Source organism: Uloborus diversus, chromosome 3, assembly GCF_026930045.1.
Source record: "Uloborus diversus isolate 005 chromosome 3, Udiv.v.3.1, whole genome shotgun sequence".
NCBI lineage: Eukaryota > Metazoa > Arthropoda > Arachnida > Araneae > Uloboridae > Uloborus > Uloborus diversus.
Genome location: NC_072733.1, coordinates 162135312 through 162155460, shown reverse-complemented (window position 1 = coordinate 162155460; position 20149 = coordinate 162135312). Strand labels below are relative to the sequence as shown.

The following is a 20149-nucleotide window of genomic DNA, read 5'->3' as shown; positions in this document are numbered from 1 at the left end:
AAGAAACACTGAAAAATGGACATTTTCACTCCCCGAAAACGGGGTGTTTGTTAGGTGATAAAAATTGGAAAATGCTAAGGTAAGAAGCTGTTACATTTTGCCAATTAAAACAAAACAAAAACTGTCTTGTTTTTTTTTAGCTGTTGAAAAGATATAAACCTTTAAATAAAGCATTTGTTTTTGGTACAAATTTATGCTTTGTAAATATACACTGCTCAAAACAATTAGGGGAGCAAGCAAAAATGTGAAGAAAAGAAGTGAGACTGCCAAATATTGGCATACAATGGATAATACACGCGTATCAATGCGCAATACAGAAAAAAGACGTAAAAAATAGGGAATGACCCAATAAGAAATGAATGAAACTTATGTTTTTCAAGTGATCAAAAAAAACTTCAAAGTAAATTAAGAAAAAAAGACATAAAAAGATGACTCTTTTTTTCCTTCATTTTTCAGTTTTGACTAGTTTTTACTATGATTCAGATTTACCTGATATTCATATTTTAAGAAAATTTAATCATACCTTTTTTCTTTAAAACATTTGAGAACTTGCAGACTTCTTCAAGAAGCTCTTTGTAAGTGATTTTTTTACAATCATTTGGCTCATTGCCTTCCCTAAAAAATGTAAAATATTGTATCTAAAAACTACTGCTCGATATTAAGAAACTATTTTAAAGTGATTTTGATAAGTATTCATACTGAGTCAAATGTATTTAAAATGGACCATGTATACTACCATAATTGGCCATCTGCTTTGTGTGGTGAAAAACACAAGCATTTACGACACTAATGAAAAGAAATAAAGGAATAGCTGATTAGTTCAGAAGTCAGGGTAGCCATGCTCAGGGGCGGCATTTCATCATTTCATTTGGGGAGTCGAGTTTCTTAAATAAGAGTTACCTCAGTATGGTACAAAAAACGCACTGACTAACAAGAGGTGGTCATAAAACGGATCTAATATTAACAAAAAAAAAAAATAATAATAATAATGTTTAAAAACATAACTTATAAAATAAATTAAAATTTATGACACAATTTTAATTCGTTTTGTATAAAACACCTTGATACTGCAGTTTTTACCTTTTAGTGAATTTTTAATGCATGCTTTTCGAAATTCAGAAGAACAGGAAGTCATGCACTAATCCATCAATGCCCAGGATAAAGCTCTTTTGGCAGTACAGCTAAAGATAATTTTTTTTTACCCATGGTGCATAGAAAATAATTCTTTAACCTCCTGAGACACAAAAATGATCTTGCTCAACTAGCTGAGCTGGTTAGAATAGTTTAAAAAGTAATTGAGGCAACAAAGTTATGCAGAAAAATACACTTTTCAGATCTTGCTCTTCAAAACCACCCAGGCAACTTTAAAAATTGCGAGGGGCTTCATTTTTCATCATTGAATAATCTAGTCTCCATCTACAAAACAATGCTTTCTGACTCATTGAAATATTTTATTTTTTGTTTTCAACATCCAATCCAGATAATATAGAGCAAACAATACATAAAAATATTTATCAAATCTTGTGTTAATTTCATTAAAAACTGAATCTATTAGTTTATACAAAATATTAAATCAATGTTTGACTTTTCATCATCATGTAGATATCTGTCACATATTCTAAATTGATTCTTTATTTGAACTGACGCAGGGTAAGATTTTTTTTTTTTTGAAAAGTTGCATGCTTGGTTGATATAAACATATAAGTTAAAATCATTAACAGTTTCAATTGTAGACTGGACTAAAGCTTGAATAGTCTAAAAATAAAGGTAACGAATTGAAACTGTTTTAATAAAGTAAAGCATTGCTCAAAAACTTTCCACGATAAAAAAAAATTGAATAAAATTAAGACATTGATGATAGAGGGCACCAGCTTTCTCACCGTTGAAAGAATCGTTTTGCAATAATTCTACCAGGCGTCAAATCACTGCTTTGAAATTATCGAGAAACACTTTATGGTTTTAACTATTGAAGACCAACTTGTGTTACTCCGAGTCATAGTTCAAAAATCCCAGAAAAGGAATTAGTTGATGCGCGGATATTTTTTTTTTTTTTTACAAAAATAGCGTGTATTTTTAAGAAGTTTATGTGAAAGAATGCTATGCGTTGAGTAGTTGGAATGTTTCTGCTTAAAAAAAGCAATATACACTCAATTTAAATATTTTTAAGTGTAATAAAGATACACTTAAAATATGAGCGTAACAATCAATGTGAAGTTCCAAGGAATTTTCTTTTGAAAATCATGCATACCACATGCTTGCACGCGGGCCATACTGTATATACCACCGTTCCAGATCCAGGCTCGGATCTGCGTTCCCATAGATCTCGCAGTGACGGGGTGGGGCACGTCCTTAAAGGGCCAAACGGCCCAAGAAATTGAAAAAAAAAGAAAAGAAAAAGAAAAAACTAGCAGAGTAAGGCTTATTAACGTTGAAAATATACACTGATGGCCTTTGGGTAGAGGGCCTACAGATTTCGTTGCAGGGGGCCCGAAATTTATAGATCCGGGCTTGATCGTTACACTGGACACACAAAATGAAGAATTTAGCCTACATATAGGAAAATTACTTCTTTAGTTAAAGCTCACCATGGTTCTACGTCAGTTTTTTATGTGCTGAAAAGGGCAGAAAGTGCTCCATGAATTCAACGGAGAACACTTGCTTCTGCCTGGAAATGTGTCGAGTTTCATCACGAGAGAGATGAACGTTGATTTGCGATTTACAGACATTGAATTTACCAATTTTTTATCATTCTGCTCAAAAAATTTGGGGGTGCGACCACTCCCTCTTGCCCCCCCCCCCCATTTGCCGCAAATATACAAAAGAAAAAAAAATATTTACCCGTTTTTGAATGAATTACAAACATTTTTTTTTATTAAGTAGGGTTAGCAGCTATTTCTTACCAGTTTTAACAGATTTCTTTAAGAATTAAGTCTTACTTCTGGATGCTATTTAATTCGAAAAGCGAGCACTCTAATAAATTCGTTTATTGAGAACTCACAAATAATTCATGTTAAAGGCACAGTTATGCATGATTGAAGGAACGTAGAAAGGAAACGTAAGGTAGCACATTGCAAAGCTATCAGATCCAGTCTCAATAAACCCAAATCAATAAGAGAGAAAAAATTAAGTTTCTCACATTTCCGTACTCTTCTGATATTTACTGCTTCCCTGTTAGGTAACCCTTATCAATGAAAAAATCATAAAACAACATTAATAGTACACAAACAGCAGTAAAAATTATTTACTCGTGTTTTGGGGTATTAGATAACTCTGTTTTTCAATTCAAAAAGATGAGCGGAAAATATCCGATATAAACGACAAGATGATCGGATATTATCAAATTTTAAACACTGGCTATCCAGCCGAGGGGCTTTTTGAAATTATCATGTAGGTTATACATTTTAGACAGGCCATAAAAACCATGGGCTTTTTGCCTGTAATTCTAAGAAGTATTAATAGTTACGTTTAAGTTAGCTGTGCGCCAAAGATTTAGACTTCTATCAATTTTTCCTAGTGCTAAATAAGTAGACCAAATCTGATTTAAAGTTTCAAAATTAATATGGCTTACGAAGCCATGAAACAGTTGCTTTTTTATGTGAAAAAGTTTAATTTGTTCGTTATTTAAGTAGTTTTAACTCTGTAATAACTTAATAGAAGCTAATTTTATCTTCACATTTTATCAGTTAATTATGTAATTCTTTTTTCTATTTCTTATATACACTGCGAAAGCATACTCACTCTAAAACTGACAATACAAAACTTGGTTGATAGATTTTTATGCTAAACTTTAACAAACGTTTCAAAATGAAGACAAATTTTTGTTGAAATTTTTAAAGACTATTATATTATTTCAGCAAACCCGGAATAAAAAGAAAACGATAGAATACTTTTCTTAGTATGAAAATTATTGTAATGTAGCCTAATTTTACGGACAATTACAGTTTATTCTCACTGAAATAAAATAGCAATAATATCGTCGCTAAAAAGACGAATGGGCATATCTCAAAAAATCGAAAAATGAGTTATGACCACCACAGAAATGTCCAATGTCGACTTTATAATATAACGAATGGGCGTATCTCTACAATAAATAGTAAAAAAGTTGCATTCCGTCACACTCTGGTGGCAGTTCCCAAGCGATACAGTAAACTGGAAATCTTAAAATTGGTAATTGGTTTTCTGCAAAATGCCTAAAAGTGAAATACGCCCATTCGTCTTTTTAGCGACGATATATATATATTAGTTAAAATTGATATTAGTTAAAAAATAATATTTTTTTTTTCATTTGGACAAAAGAAAACTTTTAATTTATTAATCTTTTTTGTTAACATTTTAAGTTTTTTTTACGTTAGTAGTTTACATTTCTCATTTTTACCTTTTTTCAACCCAAATGTTCAGCTTTTATGCTCCCTTTGTTACACTGATTCTTAAGCTATTTACTGTTTTAAAACTGCTGAAACCTTTTTTTTTTTTTTTTTGTTCTTTATTTTATGACGGATAATTTTATATTCATAATAATTTCCAATTTATCTGAGATCAAAGTGTAACTTTGAATTATACTTTTAAGTTATTTAACATAAAGGCTTTAGCAAATTGCATTTAAGAGTTGTTTCCAATTTTTCTGTTACTTAAGTACTGAAAGAAAGTACTGAAATGCCATTTGTAGTAAGAAAATGCAAACATAAAAATTATTTTCACATCTTTTTGCTGTTAATAATAGTGAAATGAGATTGAGAAATAGGATTCATTGCGTACATTACGTCGTTTGAACGCTGACAAAAAGTAATGTTGGTGTCTAACACGAGAAATTCCTTCTAAAATAAATTTTCGTACTTAATTAAATATGAAGTGTTCAGAAATATTTTAGTCGTATTAAGTTTTTTCATCCCTTTCAACACAGATGATTTACGGGCAAAGTTTATACTCGTAAATTACTTTCGTTCCACACCTATTTCAGCAGTTGGTCCTCCGAAAAACATTCCTCAAATTCCATGTTCGAGCTACGTATCTCTACTTTACGGTCGGAATGAAATTCCAACTTCTTATTGGAAATTTCCTCTGCAAACCAAATGTGTAAAAAAGAAGTGTGGGAGAAGTAAATTTTAACCTCACACTCTGCAAAAAAAAAAAAAAAAAAAAAAAAAACTTTTTAAATTAATTTTTATTGGACTGATGGAATTTTTATTGGAAAATGGGAGTAAAATTTCAGCCACGGGCCATAGACCGTAGCCAGAATTGTTCTCGGGGAGGGGGAAGGAAAACTGGCTCCCGAAATTGCATACAACAACACACGCACACACAAATAATATCTACACATGCATACAGACAGTCTGTGTGTGTGTGTGTGTGTGTGTGTGTGTGATGAGTGGGGGGAGAGGACACTTAAACCAGGTTAATAGTTCATTTTAAACGGTTTTCATAAGTATTGTTTCTTACTTTTTAGTAACTATGCAATACTTCTGGAACTTTTCGTTAATTGTATGCCAATAGACACTGTAATACGATTTAAATATTAGTGGAGCATTTAGTTCAGGTTAAAATAAAAGATTAATAATTTATTTTAAGCGTTTTTCATACTTAGCATTTTCTACTTTTTGGTGACCGTACAATACTTTGAGTTTTTTGTTAACTGTACATCTGTACATACTGTAATATTATTAAAGAGTAGAGCATTTAAAAGTAGAGAAAGCGTTCATCACAGTTTTCCAGTATGACTGTAGTAAATTTAACACTAAAATTAGAACAGTTTCAAGTTAGATATGTCTAAAAAATGACTTAAAATAACTAAATAAAAAAAACTTTTTAAAAATTGTTCTAATTTTTTTCCGAACAACTCAGGGCTGTATACAAGGGGGGGGGGGGGGTGTCTTAATGCCCCCCCCCCCGCGAAAAGTGCTATTTGGCATTTAAATGTTCATTTATTTTTAAAAATTTCCAAGAAAATGTTGTTCCAAAACTCAAATGTCTTTCATATGTATATTAGTTGCATAAAACTCTTTCATAATAGATAACCCGACGACTTGAACATTAGCACAAATTTCTTCATAGTTCGTACAATTTATCGAAAGTCAGTTCAATATGAAGCCATTCAAAATAAGTTAGCGAAAAAAAAAATAAATAGAACCGACTTCAAAACTGCTCTAAAAAGTGAAAAATAATTCTATTCTTTAAACACCATCGATAATGCTTTTAAACATAATTTTTGAAGTTGGCGCAAAAACAAAACGCAAAATCCAGTGTAACCATGCTTTGTTCATATTTTTTTCAGAAAAGCATCCAAAGTTACGAACGAAACATTTATATCGTTATTCAAATATGTTGTCATCAATGCATAATTTATGTGATAGTGAAGAAACTGGGCCTGGTTAAATTTATAGTTGTAGTTGAGTTATGACTGTGAATGATTTTATCCATCGTTTTTGCGCCAACTTCAAAAATTATGTTTAAAAGCATTATCGATGGTGTTTAAAGAATAGAATTATTTTTCACTTTTTAGAGCAATTTTGAAGTTGGTTCTATTTTTTTTTTTTTTTCAAAATTTTTTAATTTCATTCTTTTTAGTGTAAATGTAGATATTTCAGTAAAAGTAAGAAGTTACCTAGTAAGAAGTTCGGCTCTATATCACTGCATTGCTTTAGAAAAGCCTTTATTCAAAATTATCATTACAATTACTATTAATGTAATATGGCACCAAACTTTTATAACAATGAGTTTCATATTGTCGCGTAGATGAAGATAGCGAAGACAATGTGAAAGCCAAATGAAGCGAATACTCGTTAGTCTCAACTCGAGATCCTTATTCAGAACCACGAATGAACGTTACATCTCCTTATATACAACTTGAGAAAGTGCTGGAACTTTCCAGACTTGGAAAGATACAGAAATTAATAGAACATTCGAGAAAACAGTACGGGAAACAGTAGAAACGAAATTTTAGTAAAATTCACTTTGTCCTAGTCGGGATTTGAACCCGGGTCGCTCGTGTGGGAGGCGAGAATTCTACCACTGAGCCACCGTTATCCACGGATGAAAAGTGCGTACTTCGCTATAATATCATTTTAATCATTTAATAGGGAAATTGTATAAAATGTACTGTTTTTTGCCCATAACTTTTTTTCTAAAGAACAAATATGGTCAAATAAAGTAATGGGACCTAAGTTGAGCCATCCCCTATCCATTAAAAAAAGAATCATCAAAATCGGTTCGCTAGGTGAGACGCTATGAGTGGACAAACAAAAAAAAAAAACATACATACGGTATGAACTGATAACCGCCTCCTTTTTGAAGTCGGATAAAAAGCGAAGTCAACACCGACCGCAGATAACTGGCGTTAATATTATGATGGCGCTATGAATATATAATGATGGATTGTTGCTCAAATGTCTGACATTTGTATTTCTGGTTCAGACTATCCTCTGAGTCTCAATCTACGCAGCGGAAAATGATTGAAGTGTTTTGTGCTTAAATTGCTTCTAAAGCACCGAAAACAAAAATAAATAAATGTGCTAAAGAACTTCCATCTGAAATAAAGTCTTTTGTCGAGGCTATCTGAGGCAAAACTTTTTTTTTTCCCAGTAGATATGTTTTTCTTGTTCTTAAGTTCAAGGTGCGATCAGTTGTAAACAGGGATCAGTCAGTATGTTTACAGTACTATTTCTCTTTAAAACTTGAGTTAGCTAAATTTAATTCAAAAATTCTTTTGATATGAATTATCAAAATGAAGCGACAACTTTCTATTGGAACACTTTTCAATAAACTACGATAGGCTTAAACTTGATTTCTTTATTAACATATAAATTAAAGCAAGCAGAAAAACTCGTATACGTTTATATGAAACATATAATATTTATTTAAATGGTTTTATTTTTAATATTCAGTATGAATACTTTGAGAAGGGAAATGCTATTAAAATGTATAAGCTTATATGTTTCTTATACTGATTTTGCAGTGAAATTTGTATTACGTAGAGACTGTTCATTATTACTAATTTTAGTGAGTCAAGGATGGTTTTCAATAATGTACTACCTTTCGCAAAGCTCAGCATAAAAGTTTTTAAACCCTCCCCTGAATTATTTTCTGGTTGCGACCCTGGAACAACTTTGTCGGAAACAAATCCTCTTGCTGGATAAAAATTTATATGTTATTCAAATTAGCTCGTGGAGCTTGATCTGCATAAATTATTATTGTTATCATTGTTGGACAGCTCAAAATTCAATAAAACTATTTCAAATCAAAGAATGGAACATGGAAGTAAGATCTGCAGAAACTGTCAGTCAAAAATTTCCTTTGAATCAGATTATTGATTCAAAGGTTATCAGAGGGGAACAGGTAGATATCCCCTATCTCACAAGATTACTTTTAAAATTTTATTTTTAAATATTTATTGAATTACATTTCTTTCTTTTTTTAGAAACTTTTACGAGATATTGAGCTTATTTTCATGTTTTTATTGAATTTCATATTTTGCTTTTCTGTTACTGAAAACTATGATAAAGCGGTATAATTTGAAAGCTTTGAGAAAAGACAACAGAGAAATGTATTTTATCTGTTTCATATGTTTCAGAACCTAATTTACTTTTTTCTTTAACACTTGAGTCTTAGTTGCGGATGTAGAGATAAAGGTTTTGAGAGCATCGATCTGTTTTCTCAACTCACTAAAAATAGATCGATTCTCTTTACTTTCGGGAAAGCCTGGTTAAGGCAGACGCAAAGGAGACAATTTCGCGTTCTTCACTTTAGCGTACTAAAAAATAATTTATTCTGCAAAAAAAAAAAAAAAAAATGTTTTATTGAAAATGATGAAACAATTCTACCAAACTGTAGTGGCTCTCAAAGTGTTGTCTTCGTGTACTTTGAAACAAACTAAGGAGCAACTGAAAACCGTGACAGGTTTAGTCTCACACATTTTTTTCCGAATCAGTTGACTCAGCTACGGCAATAAATTGTTGGATTTCTGTTTTCAGTTCAGAAGACTTGTCAGTAGTTTGCTAGCCTCTCTGACTTAGTGTAACCTCAGAGAAAAAGTCTCATAATGCCTCGTCTCAAAAATTGGAAGGCCAATCAAAGGCAAAAACATCACAGGACTAGAAAAACGTTGTATTAGGACTGAGAACGCCAGGGCCTGATTAACACACGGTTTTGCAACCACGTGGCCCTGGGAACCACAATTTTAGGTCTCAAAAACAGAGCAAATTTCCTTTTTTCTTTCCTTTTTCGGCAACGACTACTTTGAAAATAGGGGCACCAAATTTTACGAGTGGATGGGCATCACCATGGCTTTATGGGGCCTGGGAGAATGCTATTCAATTTCGCCAACCAAGAACCAAGCCCAAGACGACCTTGCATGCTCTCTTTATAAGACCTGATTGACGCACGGCCCCAAGAATCTATGGATTTGGGCACAAAATAGCTTAAATTTCTTTCTTTCGTCTCCTTTTATTTTATTAATATCATTTTAGCACATCTTAATTTGCAACAATTTTAGTGTACATTTAAGTAAGATTAGTGTATAATATGTGTATGCGCTGGTAGGTTGGGTTGATTTTTTAACACACAATTAAAAGATCAATCAAACTTTGAATGCATACGGATTTATTGAGAGCGGTCGCCAACTTTTGCCAGGACTGGGGCGTCACTTAGGATTGATTGGGCCCTGCTCTTTTGTGCTTATGTTCTCGATACCTTGACGCAATAAACCACATATGCTCTAAGGCCCCTATAAATGTGCACAAGAGAGCATATGAAGTCAGCTTGGGCTTAACCAGCATGATCGAGCGTAGTGTTCTTATAAACTCTGGGATTTTAAGACACTGACGCTCTTTTTTCATCGTCATTTTGCATGCCGATGCATTTTTAAAAGCATCAACGACTGCAGATGGCAATTGTCAAACACAAGTGATGAATTGAAATACTGAGACAATTCCAATACAGCATAATTGCTACTTATATGATGGGTTATCCGTTAGAATCAAACGCTAAGTCATAAAAGGAAAGTATATTTTGTCTTTAGATTGGCATTCGATAACCATGGATATCAATTTTGTCTCATTTGGATTTTTTTATTAAAGTTTCGTTTTATTATCACGAAAACTTACTAATTACTCAATACACATGAATTATTGAACACACATAAATGCGGGTAGCGTCACTACAGGAGGCGGACCGCTAACTGTGGCACCCTTTGGGGTTGGCACCCAAAATCGATTAACAGATTACTTACCTCATCTATCTATTTCAACGAAAATGGAGCACAATATTTCTGAAAGGGGGCTGTTACATATGCATCTAGGGCAAATTTTACATGTAGTGAAAATCCAGTTATTCAATCCAATACATAGTACTTATTGAAATTTTTAAATTCGATTCAGTGTTCATTCATCAATAACTTAAAAATTTTTTATCTGCAATTTATCAAAACTAATTTCCTTGCTTTGTGCGTTTTATTTATAAGTTGACAACATTTCGCCACATGGTCAGAAAGAACAAATGATGAAAGTTGACTCAAGATTAGGGAAACTAACGAAAAAAGGGAAACAGATGAGGCTGGCCAAAAATGTTGTTCTGGAAGGTTGCCAGAGCTAGAACAGCTGTAACATGAGTGATTGAAATATACAGATATGGAAAGTAGCATTTTGAAGAAATATATTTATATGGGTCATTCTTCAAAAAGTGTAACTTTTCTGTCACACACGCCTTTTACAGTAAAAACTTTAAGGAAAAATTCATTTAACAATGATTTTTAATTTTATCAAAAAATATCTATTTAAACCTGCCAACTACTTTTTTTATAATAATTTTCATTTTAGTATATTTTTGGTTCACAACATGTGAATTCTCACCTTCGTGGCATGTCACACACTTTGTGTGACTGTTTATGTTGTTTAATAACTTGTTTAATTAAAAGTATACTCTTAATTTATTGATTATTCCTTTCAAAAATGTCTCAAATGCTAATTCTTTAAGTATGTTTAATTTTTTAATATTGTGTTTTAGATCGTTTTAATTGGATAAGAAGTCATGTCACACAATAAATTCTCACCTCCATTACCGAAACACAAAATGCCATTCCTCATTAACACGTGGCAGGAATAACACGAAATTTTATTTTCCGTGATACAAGGGAGCCCCCTTGTTTATTTTCAGCCATAGTTGAAGTTGTGAGATTTTGTCGAAAAACAAAAGATAGATTTTGCTTCAAAAACTCAGTATGGTTATTCTGACTTCTCACCTACGTGAACTTGAATTTCAGGAATGTAAATTAATATAAAAAAAAGAAGTGAACATGTTCTCATATGCTTAACATATGCAGATTTTAGCAACGAAGGAAAAAAAATTCCCTGAAAGATGTATCTATTAGACTTATATTGATGGAAAATTCCTCACCTCCGTGACAGACCTAATCAATGTCATTTTTTCCTGAGGGGAAAATAAATGATGAAGGAGAAATACATCAATAATAGGCATTCTACCGAAATTATAAATTGCCAGTTTATCGTCAAATTTACTAAATACTATTTTTTAACATACATTAGAAACCAGTAATTACCCCGTACTTTAATTAAGAGAGCTTAATATTATATTCCCATTAATCATTAAAATAGCTGATTGTTTGCACAATTAACAAAATTACTACTTTGATATTAAATTGGCCTCAATTTTAAATATTAAATTGGCCTTAATTTTTAAATGTTAAAAGTTTTTTCTTTTTTTAATTTCTATGAATAAGGCATTTTTTAATTTTTTTTTATTTATGAGTAAAATAATTGGAACTTAGCTGGGCCATTGTTTATCGTTACTTCTAGTAGGTAACACTTTCATGTAAGAACGAAAAAAAAAGAAAACAAAAAGTTTCGAAATTGAAAAATATTTGCATTCAAAAGTTACGTTTTCTGGAGAATGACCCATATATATCCATAGACATGAGAACAAAAATATTTTTAAAAACTACGTTTTATATTTATTGTTATTTAAGAAAAGATGTATAAACAAAACGGAATGAACACGTTTTTGTTAAAATCAAAGCCGGCTTAACGTGCTGAGAACAAAGGATAATATTAGCTCTTTGACCCCATATTTGGCAGTCGAATTATATCGTTTAAAATTTACAACATAAAAGCAGTGTTATTTATATAATTGAAGCTTTTAACTCAGAAAATGTATTAATATTAATGAAATGTTATCAAAACGAAACTAAGCTTTTACTGGAATGCAAAAGTTTGTTAAAATTATGTGAAATAAATTTTCACTAACACGTAACTTTTTTTAAACTGTTCAATTGATTCTTGGGAAACTAAAGTAGATTAATCCAATTAATAATTACTTGTTTTTGTCATAAAATAATAAAAATGCTATTCTTTGGTGCTTAGGAACGAAGATAAATGCTTGGGTTATTCCAAAATATTTAGCCAAATTTCCTGAACCATGATTTTTTTTCCCATTGTTAAAGCATAAAAAAGAGTTTAAAATGATTAATTTTTTTCCGGGAAAAAAATACAAATACTTCAAAATTTGGCTATGAAATGTCCCGTACGTAGTAGTAAATATTGTGGAATGACCCATAAATTGATTTAAAATCAACCTAAAGAGTTTTTTGTTTACATGGCTGTGTTTTTACGTCTTAAGCAAAGGTTTTCTACACAAGCGACTGTTGCTCCAAAAGCATGTGGGGGGGGGGGGTCAAAAGAGATGCGATATGCAGTGGGGCGTAGGAGGTTAGGCGAATGGCACTCCTAAAGCTGGCCCTTTTTTGGGGGGAAATTGGGCTTCATTATTGAATATTAGTGTCATTATTGATTTAATGACTTGCTTTAAAAATGCATAACACGGTCTCAAAAATCGGGACAGAGAGCACAACCACGAGATGAGCAAAATATTCTTGAAAATAGAAATTACGTGTTGCAATAAATGTGCTACAAAGGCCAATTTCTTCTAATCTCTCCCTCTACACAAAAATTCGCGTTTTAAATCAACAAACAAGGTTTTTCATTTAAATATACTATGTGTTTATTTACAAAATATGATAACACTGAAAGAAAAATAAAAACACAATTGATACAAAAATATTTTTAGTGCACAAAACTAAAAACTCTTGAGAAAACTGAAATATTTCAACTTAAGTCTTGATATAATCCTTTTTTTTTCAATATTACTAAAATTTTAATATACATTATTTGAAATGATGTTTTTTGTTTACTCTTTCATTATTGATTACTTGAAAAAAATATTCAAAATATCTTCATGATTTTTTGAAGCACTTAAATAAGGGGACAGTTGTTACATTTTTCATTGAATTGAAATTTAAAATTCTCTCTCTATTTACCATTGGCAAAAGTTAACTTAATAAAAAAAATCACTTATTTATACAGGTGTTGGATAAAATCATATGAACTCATTATAGTTCAGAAAAAATACGGAACGACTTGAAAACTACTCAACAAATGTTTTTAAAATTTATACAATTAAAAAAAGACCCCCCCTGAAAAACTTTTAAAACAAAATCCTTACTTCTGAAGTTAGGAATCACCCTACAGAAGGGTTACCATGTGATTATTTCTACGGTCATCCTGTATCGTAGAATGCCGATTTGAATATGCAATTTTTTTTTCTTTAAATATTTGTTTTTTAGAATTTAACTAATTTGTGTGTTTTCATAAAAATAGCCCTTACATTTATAAAGAAATTAACATTTCTTCAAAAATGTCAATTAGTTTTCATTTATTTTCATTTTAAAGTTCAAAAATTTTCAGTTAAAATATACGAAACTTTTAGGAACCATTTTTATATTTAATTAATTACATGCCAAGATTTAAACAGAAAATATTAAATAGAAAAGAGATATGGGTTGCTAAAGAAGATGAACATTCATAGCTCATGCACGTTTTTTTTTTTTTTTTTATTATTATTGGAGTATTGAACTGCAAATTTACTTAAGTTACAAAACACGGTTACCTATTTAGTCTTTGTTTTTTTAAATATCTTTTGCTGATGCTTTATCTTCCTTAACAAACCATGTTCTTTTTTTCTCTATTATATATATATATATATATATATATATATATATATATATTATATATATATATATATATATATATATATATATATATATATATTCAGGTTAACCATCAAAAGGAAGAACCAATCAGAAAGTAAACCTTGAAAAAGAAATGATATGCACGTGCCAGGCACATGCAGTTAAGACGCGACAGCAGCAGAACCTGGAATTGTAAAACATGGAGTTGAAAAAACCTGGAAAGACCTGGGAGTTGAAAAAAAAAAAAAAAACTTGGAGAGGAAATAGAAATGATAATAAAAAAAATACTAAAATTAAAAAATGCTAAAAATGAAATAAAAATAAAACCTGGATCGGAAATTACATCAGAAATTTTCAGGATAGATCCCAACAGACCTTCATAGCTTAGGTTTTCTAACAGCTTTGCGCTGGCATTACTGTACACTTTAGTATTTATTCTTTCATTTTTTTCAATGTCTTTGAATTTATATTAAAAATATGTTCTTAAAATGTATCTCACAAAAAAAAAAATACTTCGGCATTTGTGTGTGTATATATATATATATATTAGGGTGGGCCGAAAAACATTTTTTTGGAAATCTGTTTTTGGATAGTGCGGAAAAGTTGCTATATGGGCCCGTTATTACCCATAAAAAATTTCGCTAAATTTGTTTAATATTTAGCCGCGCTATTTGACTTTGAAAAACTGAAAAAAAGGGCAAAATGCACTTTTTTTTCATAAAAGGGGGGGGGGGGGATTAAAAATAAAAGTTTGAAGCTAGTTTCAGCAAACATTAGAAGTATCTGCCAGTGAATTAGTCGAAATCCTCAAAGACTTTTATACATTTCGTAGAATATTTAGCTACGCTCCTTTAAGACTGAAACATGGGAAAAATGAAAAAAAAAAATCAGTAGTTTCGAAATAAGTAAATACTGAAATGTTACGCAATACGTTACTTAGAAAAAAACAGTGAAAATTCAATCAATTTTTTGCGTCATTTGTACGCCAATTTTAAAAAATGCACACACTCAAATAAAAAATAGTTATATAAGATGCTATTTTTTAAATCTTCGGTTCCAATTGTTTCTCCTGGATTGAGAGTTAAGGAAAGTCATATTACATTGAATGAACCTGAAACAGGGCTTGAATCAGGAGAAAGCACAGAAAATACAGATGACGATTTTAAATTGAATTATCCGCTTTCAAGAAAACGTAAGCGATGCACCATCAACAACGACAAGTCAAATGAGACTTTCGATGCCTCATACAGCTTTAGCAGCAGATCTAACTGGTGCTTCAAAGAGAGCAGTGGCTAAAATTGCTACAGCAGTTCTCGCTGATTTCGACTTAATTTCTCTTAAACAAAACAAATATATATAGTCGATAAAAACAAAGTAAGTCGATAAAAAAAGGAGCGAGCTAAGAGAAAGGGATTTAAGAGCAGTTAAAGGGACAGCTGTAAAGAGTTTGTATTTTGACGGCCGCAAAGATGACACCCTTCAAAAGACATCTGGCCATCAAAAATTAGGATCTGAAGCACATGTAGCCCTGATAGAAGAACCAGGTAGCAAGTACATCGGTCATTTATCACTAACAGTTGGTGAAAGTGCTAGAGAAATTTCGCAAGGTATTATAGGCTTTGCAAAAAAGTATATTATGAGCTTGCTTAACTTATCGGTTATTGGATGCAATGGAACAAATGTAAATACGGGATGGAAAGGTGGAGTAATTCGTTTACTTGAGACATATCTCAAAAGACCTTTACAGTGGAACATGTGTCTGCTGCATACTAATGAGTCACTGAGGCATATTATTCTGGAATTGGACGGTTGCGCAAAGGGGCCACAGTTATATTCTGGATCTATCGGACAACTTAGAGATTGTAAAAAAAATCCGGTGGTCAAATTTGATAAAAATGACTGCAATCTTCTGGTTTTGGACATGGAAGATCTAAAAAATTTAAGTACTGAACAACAATATTTGTATAGAATCTGTCTTGCCGTAAAAGATGGTAGTTGTCCTTAGCGTGGCTGACAGTAGCCCAGGTAAACTAAGTCGTGCGCGATGGCTGACAATGCAAACCGTTTGTTACGCTTGCATATAGGCACTCCAACTCCATCAGAAAATCTTACAATGTTTGTAAAGTATGTAATGTTAGTTTATGCTCCAATGTGGTTTGAAATAAAAATGAAACCGAACTGCCAGTATGGTGCTCAACATTTTTGGAAAATAATTTCTCTTTCAAGGCAGTTTCCAGACAACGTTAAGGAGATAATTTTCAAAGTTCTCTCAAATAATGCATATTTCGCTCGTCCTGAACAGCTATTGTTGACAACGTTGTTTGACTCAAGGAAATACATTTGGGAATTAGCTGTTAGGCGCATTCTGAACTCAAGAAATAAGAAGACGAGGAGCTCGGATGGTGTACGATTTTTCAAGTGTCCTAAACTTAATTTTGAAGCCGTTGATTATGTTGATTTAGTTCATTGGGCAAACTGAGTTGTAACAGAGCCACCTCTTACAATGCATCTAAAAGACCAACAATTGAAAGAAATGTGCGAAGAACAGCCTACAGAGTTCACTTTCGAGAAATTTCCCTGTCACATGCAAGCTGGGGAACGTTGTGTGAAACTAATAACCGAAGCCGCAATAAAAGTTCGTGGTGAAACTGCACGAGATGGAAACATTCATGCCAAGCTTCAAGCTAGGAAAGAACTTCCATCATTTGATAACAAGGTACAATATTATTCCAAAAAATAATATTCATTATGCATGAGGTATTATAAATCAATTTTGAAGATTTCTTTTTCAAAATTTTATTATCTCTATATGTAATTCTAGAAAATGTGTGATACTATTGCGTGATAATAATTACTATGATTAATAGTGCTATTTAATTAATTAGTCTATGATTTAATTTTGAAAAATAATTTTCACATTTGTTTTTAAAGAATCTCAACATTTTTTCATTTTTCTCCAATTTTTGATGTCGGAAAGGAGCGGTTAAATGCTCATTAAATCAATTAAACATTTTATGGGCTCGAACTGGCTCATTATATAACATTTTCGGTGCATTCCAGCAAAATATTTGGAATTTAGTTTTAAAAAAAAATCGACAAAGATTCACTTTTTCTCTTTTTTTTCGGTTTTTCAGTGTCAAATAGCGCCGGCTAGATATTTTTTAATATCAAAGAAATTTTTTATGAGTGCTAACTAGCTCACTACGCAACTTTTGCGCGCTATCCAAAAATTGATTTCGAAAAAAAAAAAAAAAAAAAAAATTCGGCTTATTTCGGCCCACCCTAATATATATATAATCAAATTTCAGCATGTCATTTTAAATATATCTAAAAATGATTTTTGAAAGTACTCTTTAACTGAGAAGTTTTGAAGCCATAAGCAAAAAAAAAGTATGAAAAATAATTGTATTTTTCGAAGAAATGTTGACATTTTTAAGAATGTATAAGTAACGTTTTTATCAAAATGCATGCATAAGTTAAACACAGCAGAACAACTATTTTTAAAAATTTCAAATTCAAATTTGTATTCTCTAATGTAGGAGGAGTGACCCCAAGGTAATCCCCCGCAAAGTAACTCTTTAACTTCCCACATAAGATTTTTATCAGAAAAAAGTACAAGTTGTTATTTGTTTGGTTTATTTTTTGGTTAAAGTTTAAAGACCATTTGCTGAGTGGCTTTTAAAGCATTTCATATTTTTTTCTATACTTTGAAACGTCTATATTATTTTGTCCAACCTCTGTATATATGTACACGATTTTCACATTTTTTTCTCCCATTCTCCATCCCCCTAACAGTTGAGAGAGTTTGTGAGAATGTCTTTTAATTAAATTTAATTCTTTTTTCAAATTCATTTATTATTTATTTTTTTATTAATTTTTAATTTGAAGATGATGGAATTTTTTTAAATCCTATTTCAAATAGCATGTTACTATCTTAGCATGTTAAACTTTTCATATATCGCATTTTTGCGCTCATGTTTATTAAATAAAATAGTATTTAATAAAGCCCGGATTTTGATGACCTGAAAAAAAAAAAACCCTATAAATGTTCTTAAAAATATGGAAAACCTGCCCCCCCCCCCCAAAAAAAAGAAGCACAATGTATGATCATAATGGATTAAAATGCTCAAATGATTTAATAAGAATACTCATCAAAACTAGTTGTTTCCTGAAATTACAATCCATTAAAATATATTTTTAAAAATACATAGAATGCATTTTTGCTAAAGTCTGAAGTAAATGCTCAATGTTAAAATACCAAAAACCGAAGAAAAAAAATATATTGATAACCTGACACGTTTATATTTCCTTTATGGATTTAAATAAAGCTCAAAACTTTTATTTACGAGTAATAACTTAACAAGTGATCAGAATTGCAAAGCTCGATAGCAGATTTTATTTCTACAGTCTGAGACGCAGACTAAAAGTCAAAAAATAGTCTACGAGATAACTTAGATTAATCGTAAAATTTAAATCACCACCGTGAAAAGCTTAAAAATAAGATGTCAATACAAGTACATGCTACCGGTGGATTCTATCCCAGAAAATCTGATACTAATCTTCCTTAGCTGGATTTTCTTTTCTTTTCTTTTTCTCTCTCTCTCTTTTTTTTTTTATTTTTTAACTCAACCAACTAAGAAATGGTGTGCAGACTTTCATAAAAATGCGTAGCACATCGCAGCGTCGCGCTGTTTCTGCTACCGGGTTGCATTGTATTATTAAATGCTTATTGATACTTTCCATTGTAAAAATTGTGTTATTTCTCATTTTGAGAGGAAAGTTCTTTTTCTGGAAAAGTATTATTCTAGCACATAAAAATGTTTCATATGGAACCATATCATCATTAAAGGAAAGTCCACAAACGTGGTTCAAGGATCTTGTATTTTAAGATATATGGGAAATGTTAGCTTGGGATTCCTTGTGGGTGGTTATTTGTTTTTTACTTAAAAATACAAATAAAATAATTCGTGTTTCGTTTTCATGTTTTGGTGAAAGTCAAGTTTTATATTGCATAATTCTCCTCTTACTGTATAATATGTAATAATTTAATACCAAAAATTACTTCTTACCAAAAAAAAGCAACTTTGTTTCCGAATCCCTTTTCCACGTTTTGGTCCAAAGCGTTGTAAGAGATGTTCGTTTTGGCTCCTTCAAACCATTTGACGAAGACGACGCCTTGACCAGTGTTGAAGTTGAAAGAGCAAAGGTTTCGCTGTTTGGGCGCCGTTTTCCAGAACAATTCCTTCGCGATCTCCCCCCAAAACGCATCGGGATCAGACACTGACTTCTGATACATGTCGCGGTACTGATCCAAAGTGGAAACTCGAGCATTTCGGGAGAAGTTCGCGCTCGGAACGAATAACTGGCTGGCCATCTTCTCCTCCGGACCTTCGTTTGCGCCGTGAAGCGGTCGTCTGTTCAGAAGCCAGCGCCCTCTTCTCTTATATCGACTGATTCGGATCGAGGTAGAGAGAGAGAGAAGGACGAAATGCGTGGGTGCTTACGGTTCAGATGAACTATTCCTGATTTGTGATCCGCGGCACACCTTACGGCAGTGGTTTCCAAACTTTTTACAGGGGTGCCCGCTACTTTCAATGATGGTAAGAGAGGAGTTTTCGGGAGCTATCCTCTGAAAACTTTTCGAAATTCAAGCCCTGAAAACTAAATTTAAGACTATCTTTAAGAATGTTGACAAGAGAGAGGAGGGCGGAGAAACAATCCCCCGAAACAAAATTTGAAGTTAGCTTTGAAAACGCAGGTTTTAGAAGATTTTCGGTAATGTTGGCGTTGGAGCCCTTCTTAAATAATTTTCGGGGTTGGGGGGGGGGGGGTGAAGGGGACGCTCCCCCAGAATTTTTTTCAGAATTGAGGCCCTAAAACGAAAGTGGAGACGATTTTTAGAAAAATGAAGGGGTGAGGGGTTCGAGGATTTCTTGGTTTTTTCCGAGTTGAAAATTTTTGTCGGCTTTTTTATAGCATGTAAGATTTCGAAAATTTCGGGGGGGGGGGGTTCTGACCCCTCCCCCTGACCCCTTCTCCCCGCTAGCTACGGCCTTGCGCTGCTAGGGTGGTTCAAAAAAACTTTTTTTTCAGCTAGAGCCTAGGACACCCCCTATTTTT

The 20149-nt window shown here is 32.1% G+C and overlaps 1 protein-coding gene across 1 annotated transcript in view; it reads right to left on the bottom strand.

Moving 5' to 3' along the window:
- Nucleotides 1-19423, bottom strand: part of LOC129219023 (acetyl-coenzyme A synthetase, cytoplasmic-like) — a 51782-nt gene extending 32359 nt beyond the window's left edge. The window contains exons 1-2 of the mRNA XM_054853342.1: nt 19099-19423; nt 524-615 (exon numbers count right to left, since the gene is read on the bottom strand). Coding sequence (XP_054709317.1) covers nt 524-615; nt 19099-19403 — 397 coding nt within the window. The 5' untranslated portion in view covers nt 19404-19423. The remainder of the gene's footprint in view (nt 1-523; nt 616-19098) is intronic.
- Between the last annotated feature and the right edge of the window lie 726 nt (nt 19424-20149).